We start from the raw sequence: 13,199 nt of genomic DNA, 5'->3' as shown, positions 1-13,199 counted from the left end.
ATGAGCTCAGAAAAAAACACCAGTGCATGCAGAAAGACTTAAAGTGCTTTACTTTTTCCACATTTTTTTTATTTTATTGCTTTATTTTAAAATGGATTAAATTCATTGATTTCTTCAAAATTCTACACACTATACCCCATAATGACAATGTGTACAAAAAGTTTTTGAAATTGTTGCAAATTTGTTAAAAACAAAAACTCTGAAAAATCACATGTACATCAGTATTCACAGCCTTTGCTCAATGCGTTGTTGATGCTCCTTTGGCAGCAATTACAGCCTCAAGTCTTTTTGAATATGATGCCACAAGCTTGGCACACCTGTCTTTGGGAATATTTGCCCATTCCTCGTTGCAGTACCTCTCAAGCTCTAACAGGTTGGATAGGAAGCAACGGTGTACAGCCATTTTTAGATCTCTCCAGAGATGTTCAATAGGACTTAGGTCTGGGCTCTCAAAGACATTCTAAAAAGTGAAGTGCTATGAATACTTTCCAGATGCACTTTACATATAGTCTACAAGTATCAATATCACAAATGTTTAAAGGGATAGTACCACTGATCTATAATATAAAATTAGTCTCATTATTATTCTCAGTAAATATAAACATTTCTCATTAAATTTACTCAATCTATATAGATCAGTGAATAGTACACCCAAAACTGAAAATTATATAATTATTCACTCCTCTTGTTTGAGTTTTTTTTCCTCTGTTAAACACAAAATAAGTTAATTTGAATAATTCTCAGTCGACTTCCATAATGTTTGTTTTCTTATTATTAAAGTAATTTTTTTATCATTCTTCAAAATATCTTCTTTTGTGTTAAACAAAACAGAGAAACTCCTTATGGTTTGGAACCACTTGAGGGTCAGTAGATTGTGAGTAAACTTTCATTTTTAGGTGAACCAACCCTGTAAATGAGGTCCTAATCAAATGACAATTAAAGGGGTGGCCCAGAGTGTATTTTTAAGGCTTGGTTGTGTTAATAAGATGCAAAGCAATGTGTGCTCATGCTTCACTTGTAGAAAATCACAGTATTTTTTTAATATATCTAACTTTGACTATACACAGCTACTCAGCTAACATGAAAACGACTGTCATATTTTCTAGTTCCTCTGAAGACCCGCCCTCAACAGGCTCTGATTGGTCAGCTAACATAATGTGCTGTGATTCGCAGATCAGCTTCACATCACCAGGAAGCATCTCTATTATTACAACGTCTCTGGCCATGCCCCTTCGCTGCATAGGGTGTATGTGTGTAACCTGAAGGGTTTATGACATCATTAACCTGGATGTATTTCTTTTAGTCCCCAAAGATGTAGACTTTGCTAAGCTAACTCTGTAAAAGCCAATGTCTCCCTTTGCATTGAACTTTGAGCATCTTACATTTAGAGATGTTGTTTATGTTCACACAGCTACATTACACATCAACTAAAGTTTAAAACTTGATATTGTAGTGGACCACCCATTTAATGTTCATGCACTTTTAGAAAGACAGATGGAATGGTTACAGTAAGATTTATGTAAGACTGAGATTTTTCAGAAGTTGCTGTGACCTGGAAAGTGATAGATGTGTTAAAGGAACTTCACGCTCCACTAAAAAAAAATAGGCTTCTTTAACACTCCTAGAGAAAACAGTTGAGTTTTATAATTTCTGTATCCATTCAGCCAAACTATTTAGGTAGATTCTTCTATTCTAGATTAGCTGAGCATAGATCATTGAATCGGATTAGATTAGCTTTAGCTTCTCACAAAAAAAGTCCAAAAAGTTTCTAGAATTTTGCTATGTAAAACTGGACTCTTCTGCCATTACATTGTGTTCTAGGGCCAATGAAAAATGAAAAGATTATATTTCTATTGTTGATAGAAACTATACATATATTGTATATATTAGGAACTATACTCCCATTCCAATGTAATAATCAAGGATCTCCATGCTTCTATACCATGGCTGCAGCAGGCGCAATGACATTACGTGTATGGGAGAAAAGTTTCTTGATTATTACACTTAATGGAAGCGGCTACAAGTTGTTATACTTGTATATTGACTATTACATACTGACACTTAAAAAGATGAAGAGTATCACTTAAAAAGCTGTTTTTGCCTTCCATTCTGCATTGAATTGTTGTTGTTTACTCTTAATAGATGCCTTCAACACAGGCTCGTTGTGAATACGTAGCCCCGTATACATTTCTGGAGAGCGCAAATTATGTAGAGCTACGTATGGCAGCATTTCATCTTTAAAATTAACACTACGGGGGAGTGGCAAACTGGTAACCGTTTGAGACACAGAGAGGAGTTGACCGCGATGACAGGGTTTTAGTCCGGCGAAGAACGATTCCAGAAAGCAGGTAAAATAAAAAGGCGAGAAATAGAAATAAACAAGTAAATAACAGGGTGAGAACATGGTAGGGTCTGAAAACGTGGTAAGAATCAATGGCAATGAGGGCTTTTCTTTTTCTGGATTGCTTTTGAAAACACTGTCAGTTGCATTCAGGGAGGAGGGTGGGTGAGGATATCGGTCGGTCAGTCGGTCGACAATGGCTTTTAGTGGATTTGCGTGAGAACAGCAGTCGCGAATGGCAATCGATAGTGAAATATAAGATCTGAAAAAGCGTACACAGCGGCCCTTTGGTGTATTCGTGAAAACATGAACTGCAAAAAAACGTATCTCCTGAGACATATTTCACGCTCTCCAGAAATGTATACAGGGGTACGTACAGTTTCAACAATAAGCCTGGGTTGGTTGTCTTTAACCTTTGCCATTGATTTTATTAGTTTCCCCTTTAACCAAACATTTGCATGTCGGGCTGACGATGAAGCCAGTAGCCACTGACATACATCTGGACTAGTACTGTGGGGGGAAAAATGGAAGTCAGTAGGCACTTCATGCAAGCCAGGCTCATTCTGATTACGTATTTCTATATACATTTCAGGAGAGTGCCAAATACATCCCAGGAGCTAAGTTTATTTGCAGTTTTTGTGAATCCACCAGAGGTCGCTGTGTATGCTATTTCAGATCTAAAACTTCTCTCACGAGTGCCATTCGCGCCTGCTGTTACAAAAATCCTCCAGAGGCTGCTGTCGACTGACTGATTGACTGACCGACCAATAATCCCACCAACCACCTTCCCTAAACCCAACGGATAGTGTTTTTAAAAGCACCGATTGACCAGCACCCACCCTCTTCTTTAAAGCCAACCAACAGTGTTTTTTAAAAGCAATCCAGAAAAAGAAAAGCCCTCATGGCAGCCTGATTTTACCACGGTTTCAGATTGTACCACATTCTCACGCTGTTATTTACTTATTTGTTTTATTTTTTGGCTTTTGTTTTTGTCTTACCTGCTTTCTGGGATCTTACTGCACCGGGCTCGAACCCCGTAGTCACGGTCAACTTTGCATCTCAAATCCTCCTCCCGATCCTCTAGACAAACTGGTAACTGGGGAAAAGCCGTCCACATGCAGGTAATGCCGAGTTCAGACTGCATGATTTTCAAAGTAGTCGTGTCACAGATGTTTTCACACTGCATGACTATCTGGGCTAGCGTTTCGTCGCTGCTTTGTTTACACTGCAAGATGGATCGGCGACAGGGGCTTTTACATTGCATGACTTTACCATAGGAAGAATCGCCGACAACTTCGTCCAAACTACGTCTCACAGCCAAAAACACGTAGTATATCTTTTGTTTTTAACTACATAATGAGAAAGAAGCCTTTAATGGGGTAGAAAATGTACATATTTGCTCACCTGGGTTCCAAGGGAATTAGCCATTTCTCCTCAACGTTGATAATAAACTAATTTCTTTCAGTATGAAACTTCAAACAGACACGGTTGCTTCTGATTCCTGTCAAACCTCCACTAGTCTTTCCTCCATTTCGTGGGTCCAAATAAACCGAAAAGGAGCACTTTTAACTGCTCCCCCAGCCTCCCGCTGGCCTGCAGCAGGTATACACACACACACAAGTAAAAGCTACTCTCTCATTGGCTGTAGGCGATCGCTGATGTTATTTTAGTCAAAACTCATTTCACACGGCATGATTTGAATCACCGACAGCTCCAGATATTTAGCATGCCAAATATCTCGCAGGCATCGGCGACTCATTAGCGATTCTCTCAGATCGTGTCTTTAATAGTTTATACAGTGTGATTGTCACTCACGTGCACGAGCACCGATTTGCCTGTGATTTCAGGCATTTGTCTGCGATTTCTCAAAACTTGTCGGCGAGCCAAAATCAGGGCTAAAATCACACAGTCTGAACTAGGCATAAGTGACGCTGATGCTGGTAAGTGTGAAAAGAAAGGGTGTCATATGGAACGCCCCATAGCGTTCATTTTAAAGACGAAATGCAGCCATATGATCCTGTGGCGACATTCTGCGATCTGCAGAAATATATATAGGACTACGTTTTCAAAATGAGCCTATGTTGCATGATTTTACCTGGTGCGATGTGATCCTGTATTAAGATTTCAGTTGATCCTGGAACATCCTTTTTGTTCGACAATGTAATCCATACCTACACCCCCCTTTCCCCGCCCCCAAACCAGGGGTGTTCAAACTCGGCTCTGGAGGTTCAGTGTCCTGCGGAATTTAGCTCCAACTTGCCTCAACACACCTACAAGGAAGTTTCTAGAAAGCCCAGTAAGCTAGCCCAGGTTGTCTGATTGGGGTTTGAACTAAACTTTGCAGGACATAGGCCCTCCAGGACCAAGTGCCCTAATCCCAACCCTAACAGTAAATAATTCATAAAATCAGATGGGGAATAATAGATGGATAACAATCATGTAGAAGTGCATAAACTTAACCGACAGCCTAAACTTAACATAAACGATAAACGTATCTTTTAATTCTGATTGGCATGTTGGAGTGTTGTTCCAAGATTAGCAAAGACAATAATCCAGGAACATGTCTTACTTGGTGAAATCAGGTTGGCGGGTCAATGGCTACCAGTTTCCAACATCCAATTTTTTTTGTTTAAACTCAAACAGGTTTTTGAACAAGTAAAGGTTCAGTAAATGCTGGTTTCTGTTCACACATCTTTTAACAACTTGGCTTTGTTACACAGTCTACTGTACATCCAGTTGAATTGAATCGATAACAGTAACATGTTGAGACAGAGAAGGTCGGTTCAGGGAAAACCTGGCATTACTGGAAATTACATTTTGATTAAAGCAGATAATGCTTTTTAAAACACATGACATCAGCTAATGAGGCTCAATTGTGGAGTACAGTGAACAGAACACTGACCTGCTGTAAACCTCTGACTGAACAACTGCTCTGCTTTCTGTCGCATAATGTCAGATATTCCTAATTTAGTTACTTTAAGTCATTTGTTATTTATCTTCCGTCCCATTTGATTAGACTTTTACTGAGCAACTGAAGTCAGATAATTGGCTTCTGATAGTGGAGTTTCAGTGTCAATGCAGCACAGTGGGTAATAATCGTGTGTTATAGTTTCGGGGTCTAACGGTGAACTTTGGGTATGAATGTGCAGTGAACAAATCTAGTGTTTTATCCACTGTATGGGTGGGACTCAACATGGAGGCTGTTACACAATGTTTTCAGCCAAAAACAGCACATTTATTGTGTATTGCTTGTTCGTTTATTTGATTGTGGTGTTTTCGAGACTCTGAAAACAGCTTACAAAGTTAAAGTTTTTGGAAAATCTGCAGTTGTCGTGTCCATGATGGTGACACCATGCACGTTCATACATGTTTAGGAAGTGCAGATTGAAGGCAAGCACACACAAACAACAATTTCAGAGTACTTGGTAGTGTTGTTGCTAATTTGTTTGCTAACGCTTTATCTGCAAAGTAGTGCCAACATCAAGGTGCTAATGATGGTTACTTATAAAGGCTGATTTATACTTCTGCGTCAAACGCCGGCGTATGCTACGGCGCTGACGCATAGCCCTTCGCCGTGGCCGTCGGCGTCGCTGACGTGCACCTCTCAAGAAATGTAACTACACGTCACAACGACGCATAGCACAAGCTCTGTGATTGGTCGGCTTGGTAGCGCTGACGAGTCTAGCCGGACCGAGAGCCGCGTGAATGGTGCGAGCCTGATGGAGCGATTGTTTACAAGTGTGGAGTCTCGTGAAGGAGCTCCGGATGGAAAGTTTTGTTTTGTGTTCACCTCATAGTTAAAGTTGTTGCACGTCCGCCGGTTCTTGCCTCAAAATGAGCGAGTTTGAGCTACATGTACATCCCGGAAGTGTTCAGGAAAAGCAAAACAGCAGCGAAGAAACTCGACACAGAGGAACATTTACACCTCACTGCCAACTAGCGTTTCGGAAGTGTTAATTCAGACCAACAGAGACAGGCCGTAGAAGTATAAATGCACAGCTACGCGCGTTGCCTGCACCAGGTTAGGCCAGTCACTTGACAGTGAAATGGCCATACCATGAGCCTCAAATACCATTGTTTCCTCATTCTCAAGTAAATTATCTGTGTAAAATCTTGGTAAAAAAAAGAACAAAATACAGACTGTTGTGTTACTCACAACCTAAAGATTTGCATGTACTTTAGGTCTTGATCTATCTTATCCAGACCTGATGAGCTTCATACGACTCATGAATTTGTATGAATTAGCCACTAAACTAACAAAACATAAACAGTTGCATTTTCTTGTGAGATCTTGCTAGCTGTGTGCGTGTATATCTGAGAAAGAGAGACAACAAGCACTAAGATAAAATCCATGACCATTGCAAATATGGTCAATATGGACCTACTAATTCTAGGTACATTTTATGGGGTAATAAATGAGCATATAAACCCATTTGTGAAGAATTTTTGGCTTAGGTATCAAAGAACATTTTAACGTATTGAATTAGTGCAGCTTATGGCACCTTTAAGTCAATTACAGAAGTGTTAGTTAGCTGCATTTACATTATTCTTGTGACAAAAGTGTTCAGTTCATTACATTACATTACTTTTGTAATGGGCTGTGTCTGAAATCAGCGCCTGTATTGTTAAAAAGTGCACTTTTTATTGTACACTCAATAGCTAAAGAATACCCATTATGCACTGTGAGAGTTTCCCAAATGAATTCCCACATCTAATCACATGATGGCATCCACAGCAGAATTTTATCATAATTATTATGTAAGTTTATAAAATAAATGAAAAGTTTTTATAAATGACAAAAATAAAAACACTTTGTTTCATTATTAATACAACTACACAACTTAATAGACCTAGACTAAGGATGCTTTCACACCAAGACTTATGTTCTGGAACCTGGCGCGTTTCCCCAGTTAGCGCAAAAACGTTTAACATATTTAAATCCAGCAATTGCGCTCAGATACACACCATAACAATCGGTCTGAGATCGCCTGGATGAGGTGACCTCAGTTTGATTGAAACGAACTTTGGAGCGAATCGATTGTAGTGAGAAAGCAATATGATCCGAACCAGGCTATATCACAGTGTATTATAGATGTATGTAATAAACATACAGCTATATAAAGAGAGAATTATGAGTAGGGCCGGATGTCATTTCTACTGGTAAATGTAGGGTTAATGTTAAATATGAAAGTGAAAGCATGCTGAACTGTTAGCTGTTTAATTGTTAGGAAAATTGACTGAACTGCAGTCTTGGTTTATCCTCTCTTTATAATGTACAGCCTGTAATGCCTAATTCTAGCCAATGGCTATGTATGAGAAAGTTTTAATTCTGATTTATATCTGGTGTCAATGTCTGTGGGTGACACTTCAAAACTAAAGTGCAGATTTTGACTTATAATGTCTTATTGCTCATCATCATAAATTAAAATAAGGATGCATGTCAGCTGAGCGGAAAGTGAGCGGTCCGCGAATGAAATTGAGGACCGTGAGGGAGGGGGTTGGTGTACCGGATGAAAGTGAGGACCTGGGGGTTCGCTCACTATTTTGCTGCCCAATGGTCGCGCCAGCCTTGAACACACGTCAGCCACAACGTGTAAGTATTTCAAATAATCACGTGCATTAACGCATTAATCTTGACAGCCCTAATATATATATATATATATATATATATATAACAAAAAAAATGCTGCTGCATTTGCCCAGTCCTATAGGTTCTAGGTTCTCTAAGAAATGAATTCAACATTTCTTTATTACACAACTTTATTTACAAAATTGCACTTTAAATTTATATATATATAAAAAAAAAACATCAATAAAATGTTTTATCATTTTGTTTATGAGAGGTTTGGTCACTTAACAATGGACATATTTATTATAATATAAACTTAAACATTTATTATTGAGGGACATTATTAAGATGCAATACTTTGCAATTATTACAACAATAAAAATTCCAGACAATTTTCGGCAGGCTGCCAGTTGTTTATAACAATGAAAGTGGTTAGTCTGATGGCGTACCAAGACCTTCAGTCTACTTAGACAAAATTATTTTTAAACAAGCAAGAAAAATGATTCTGGACCCTTCTCGTGTGCTCGATCCAGAATCTGAACTACTCCCATGAGCTCGACATTTTGCACTTCCTAATGTTAAGACACAATCGAAATAAAAACTCCTTTCCTTTCCTCTGGCAATATTCAGTATTCCAAAACCATGTAAACCTTCTTCATCTTCAGAACGCAAATTAAGATCCTCCATAGACAGCAAGGCTTTCAACTCATTTAAAGTTCTGATAAATACACACACACACTGAAAATACACACAAACTGTGATTTAATTAAAATAACTGTTTTGGGTGAACTAAATGCTCTTTTACTCCTGCAACTTCAAATAGGACTCAGCAATGATTCAAAAATTTCAGAAATCGTAGGTTTTTCTCTAAATTGGATGTACATGTATGTGGCTGCATCAGTCAAAAGTGTTTCTATACATATCTTTTTTATTTTTAGTCTTAAAATATAGCAATAGGCTTAATTTTACATCACCTTTTGTAAGTATATCATCTTTAGTATAACATATGAACTTAAAACAGGCGAAATGCCCCGTCTTGAACAAAAATATAGTTAAAATTAAGTATAAAAGACACAATACACTGAAACAATACTTTTTTTACATGAAACATTCACACGTCATATACAAACATTACATTTTCACATCCGTCCCTTAAAAAAAGTGCTTCAGGAAATCCTCAAGTTCACAAGCTGACCTTGATTTTAAAGTACGGCAGAATGATTAGAAGAATTAGATAGGTTAAATCAAGCCACCATATCAATCATACGTCTGATTGTAGTTAATCCTTAGTGTTGTTTTTTTAAAATTGTTCCTCTGTTAAAATGTACATCAGAATTGTAGAATATTCACTGTATATTCTACAGCTACTGCTTAAAGGGATAGTTCACCCAAAAAAATGTAAAATACTCATTTACTCACATGGTTCTAACCATTTTTTAAGCCATTGAAATCCATAGTATAAACAGACAAACAGAAAAATACTATGGAGGTCCATGGCTGTTTTTCCCCCGACATTCTTCAGTATATCTACTTTTGTGCTCATCAGTAGAAAGAAACTCACACATGTTTGGAGCAAATAAACAATGAGAAACGTCTACGGAATCTTCATTTGTTTTGGGTCGAACTAGGACTGCACGATATTGGAAAAATCTAACATTGCGATATTTTTTATTTTGCGATATTTATTACAATATAAATACAAGTTCACCAGATGACTCAATATCTCTATTTGGAAAGAATTTTTAATGTTAGACTGATTGGGACGTAGAAGTGCAGTAGAAGTGCATCTCTATAAAATCTAATAAACAATCTCTACAATTTTTGGGGTCCTCCGACACGTTTTGTTGTGGTCTGTGCTATTTGCTGTGCGTTTCTGTATTCGCATGAGTATTTTCATGCACGTGTTTAGTCAGAGATTGATGAATGAATGTTTACTATTTGCGTTAGAGATCTGCGCGGGACGTTTTTTTTAATCTTGCTCCTGCCTGCTTCCGCCAGGTTTTATTCCGCACCTCACTGCTCCCACCGTATATGCATTATTTGTTCACCCTCTGCCTGCCCTGCCCGTTTTCTACCTGACCTGACCGTTCCCCCTATTTTAGATCTGGTTTTCAAAATCTTACATTAAAATTGGACACTACCAAGAGAGAAAGAGAGAACAGATAAAAATGTAGGTTGTGCAAGAATTGTAGGCTAAATGTCAATTTTGTTTGCCCCTTTGTAATGAGAGTCGAGAGTCGCGTAGCGTGCGGTGAGGTTTGTGGCTGGTGAGGCACTAACTCTTCAAAGTCAGATTTACAAACATATCCACTCAATATATTTGTTAACTACCAATTGTGTTTTATACAGAATATCAGCATTATTTCTATACACATAGCAGGTACAGATTGGTCCAAGGAAGAATGTAAAATGTCTAGTGATTAAATAGGCCCCCCAAAAAACACTCAACTAGATGCTACAGAGTCATTCATTCATTCATTTTCTTCTCGGCTTAGTCCCTTTATTAATCCGGGGTCGCCAAAGCAGAATGAACTGCCAACTTATCCAGCAGGTTTTTTACGCAGCGGATGCCCTTCCAGCCGCAACCCATCTCAGGAAACATCCACAAACACACACACTCATACACTTGGACAAATTAGCTTACCCAATTCACCTGTACCGCATGTCTTTGGACTGTGGGGGAAACCGGAGCACTCGGAGGAAACCCACGCGAATGCAGGGAGAACATGTAAACTCCACACAGAAACGCCAACTGAGCCGAGGTTCGACCCAGTGACCTTCTTGCTGTGAGGCGACAGCACTACCTACTGCGCCACTGCATCGTCGCTGGAGTCAAGACAGCCTATAACAAGCGACACAGCACCTCGGCGGATGAGCACTCTCTCTCATTCACACATACAGCACCACGGCATCCAGAATTTGGTCACTCTCTCTCTCTCTCTCTATATATAAATATATATATTGGCCGCCCACTCAAATTACACCAGTGTTACCGACCACAACAACATTGTTTTATTTGGAAATGTATTCTTGCGCCGCAAGACAACTGTACAGCGATACAGCCGCAGGAATGCAGACCTCTGTGTCTACATAAAATGTAATAACAATCTATAAACTTTTTGGGGTCCCTCGGCACATTTTCATTGTGGTCTGTGCTATTTGTATTGCATTTCTTTATTTAAATGTAATAAATACAATCAAGAATAAGATACGATTAAAATAAAGTGTTTTATCATGTCCCGAATGGTATTCAAGTACAGTAACTGTATGATAAAAATAATAATTCAATAAAATTAATCATAGTTAAGGTCACAAATTGTACAATTTATTATGCCTGAATGTTTTTAAAATCATACAATCAAAAACACATGCAAATGATAAGCTATAATACAAACTCAAAATTGCAATTCCTGCGATGTGACTATTGCTAATGGTCACATTGCGATATCGATGCTGAAATGATATTGTGCAGCCTAGGTCGAACTATCCCAGAGGTAGGGAACCTATGGCTCGTGAGCCACATCTGGCTCTTTGATAAAAAAAAAATGTGGCTCTCCAGCTGTCTCCCTTCAATAACATTTTACAGTTATAAAATTTTAACCATCACCAGAAATTTTTCTAGACTTGAATACATTTCTTATTGAAAAAACAATTCCAATTATTTTTTATTGTATTTTTTTACAGCAAAATAAATAAGCACTCATTTTATGTTTTGAACAAATCAACGTGTGTGGCTCTGTGGATTAATTTGAATCGCGACACCAATAAAGAGCAAACACTTTGCATTTCTATGATAACCTTGCACATATAAATTTAAACAACATTCATGAGTGGTGATGGCGAAATGAAAACATTCTAGAAATTGTCCTTTCTTCATTCATCAACTTGCTCAACATGTGATGCTTCATATTTGTTTATTTTTGAGTTGTCCATGGATATTAATATATACACACCCAAACCCCTGTGGCTCTTAAAAATAATACGCATTTGGCAAAAATAGAAAAAAAAAAGTTCCCGACCCCTGAACTATCCCTTTAATGTCTCTCTAAAGAGAACATTTAATTTGACACAATTATAAATGAAGAGTTCAGATGCAATCTCTAAATGCCGTCTGAAATGTTCTTTAAACATGAGCATTTTTATCAGGCTCCTGTCTGAAGGTTCAGTCATTTCAATATTATAACAAATAATACGTTCTTTTCATTCATTCATTTTCCTTCGACTTAATCTCTTTATTAATTTGGGGTCATCACAGCGGAATGAACCACCAACTTATTGGTTTTAAGCAGCGAATGCCCTTCCAGCTGCAACTCATTACAAGGAAATACACTCATTCACACACATAAACTACAGCCAATTTAGTTTATTTAATTCAACTATACCACATGACTGTGGGGGAAACTAGAGCACCTGAAGGAAACCCATGAGACCACAGGTACGTTCTTTTCATGGTCTTTAAAATGAAGTGACTCAACCTAAATGTAGGAGCTTATTTTTTGACAGAAACTTTAGACGGCACTGAAAAGTTTTTGTATCTGAACTCTTCAACTGATATTTATAAAAAATAAAGCAGAGTGGGTCTTCACTTATCCACCAGAGTTTAACAGAATAATAAAAAGTAGAAAAATATACTTATTCAACATTATTTGTCCCATCCACACAGGCTTGCAGTAGAAAAGAGGTGCAAAAAGATTACAGAAACAAGCTGCTTTTTTCTTGAGAATAATGTGCGCTGCTGAATCTTGCAGGATAAGACCGGTGAGATTTATTGAGAGAGCAAACCTCTGCAATTATCTGATGTTGTGTTTAAAGGGAGTGCAGTGTAAATGTCTTTGGTGTGAATCCAGACGCTCTTAAGCTGAGAAGCCGGAGCTCTTGTAGGGAAGGAGGTTATGGAAAGGGGCGAAGGGCGGGGGGTTAAGCTGCACAGGGGCTGAATCTGAAGACCCTCCTGGAGAAACAGTGGATCCTGCTGCCGGAGATGCGTAAAGAGACGCTCTCTGAAAGAAACAAAGAGAAAATAGAGCATATTTTTTCGATTTGTGTGTGCATTTTGATTTAATGAGGTTTTTAGGAAAGATCTGCAACACGTTTCTTGGATGTTATTGTGTGTTGCTTCAGCTGGGCTCCAGAAGCGGTTGAATCAGCTTGTTGTCTGCAGTGAACAGAACACATGATTGTGTTAAATCAGGGGTGTCCAAACTTGATTCTGGTGGGCCGGTGTCCTGCTGAGTTTATCTCCAACTTGCTTCAACACACCTGCCTGGAAGTTTCTAGTACTGTATATCT

General features: G+C 38.4%; 3 protein-coding genes across 3 annotated transcripts in view; 2 read left to right on the top strand and 1 right to left on the bottom strand.

Annotated features, from left to right (window-relative positions):
- Nucleotides 1-13,199, top strand: part of grk7b (G protein-coupled receptor kinase 7b) — an 845,646-nt gene that overhangs the window by 686,115 nt on the left and 146,332 nt on the right. The window lies entirely within an intron of this gene.
- Nucleotides 1-13,199, top strand: part of rasa2 (RAS p21 protein activator 2) — a 241,741-nt gene that overhangs the window by 114,125 nt on the left and 114,417 nt on the right. The gene's annotated exons all lie outside the window — the stretch shown is intronic.
- The window catches only part of LOC100332250 (transmembrane protein 255B), a 71,609-nt gene continuing 67,230 nt past the window's right edge, over nt 8,821-13,199 (bottom strand). Inside the window, exon 9 of the mRNA XM_087293392.1 lies at nt 8,821-12,910. Coding sequence (XP_087149518.1) covers nt 12,764-12,910 — 147 coding nt within the window. The 3' untranslated portion in view covers nt 8,821-12,763. The remainder of the gene's footprint in view (nt 12,911-13,199) is intronic.

Source organism: Danio rerio, chromosome 18 (assembly GCF_052040795.2).
Source record: "Danio rerio strain M-AB ecotype USA chromosome 18, GRCz13ab, whole genome shotgun sequence".
Classification (NCBI taxonomy): Eukaryota; Metazoa; Chordata; class Actinopteri; order Cypriniformes; family Danionidae; genus Danio; species Danio rerio.
The sequence above is the reverse complement of the archived record's forward strand: the minus strand, read 5'-3'. Positions and strand labels throughout refer to the sequence as shown.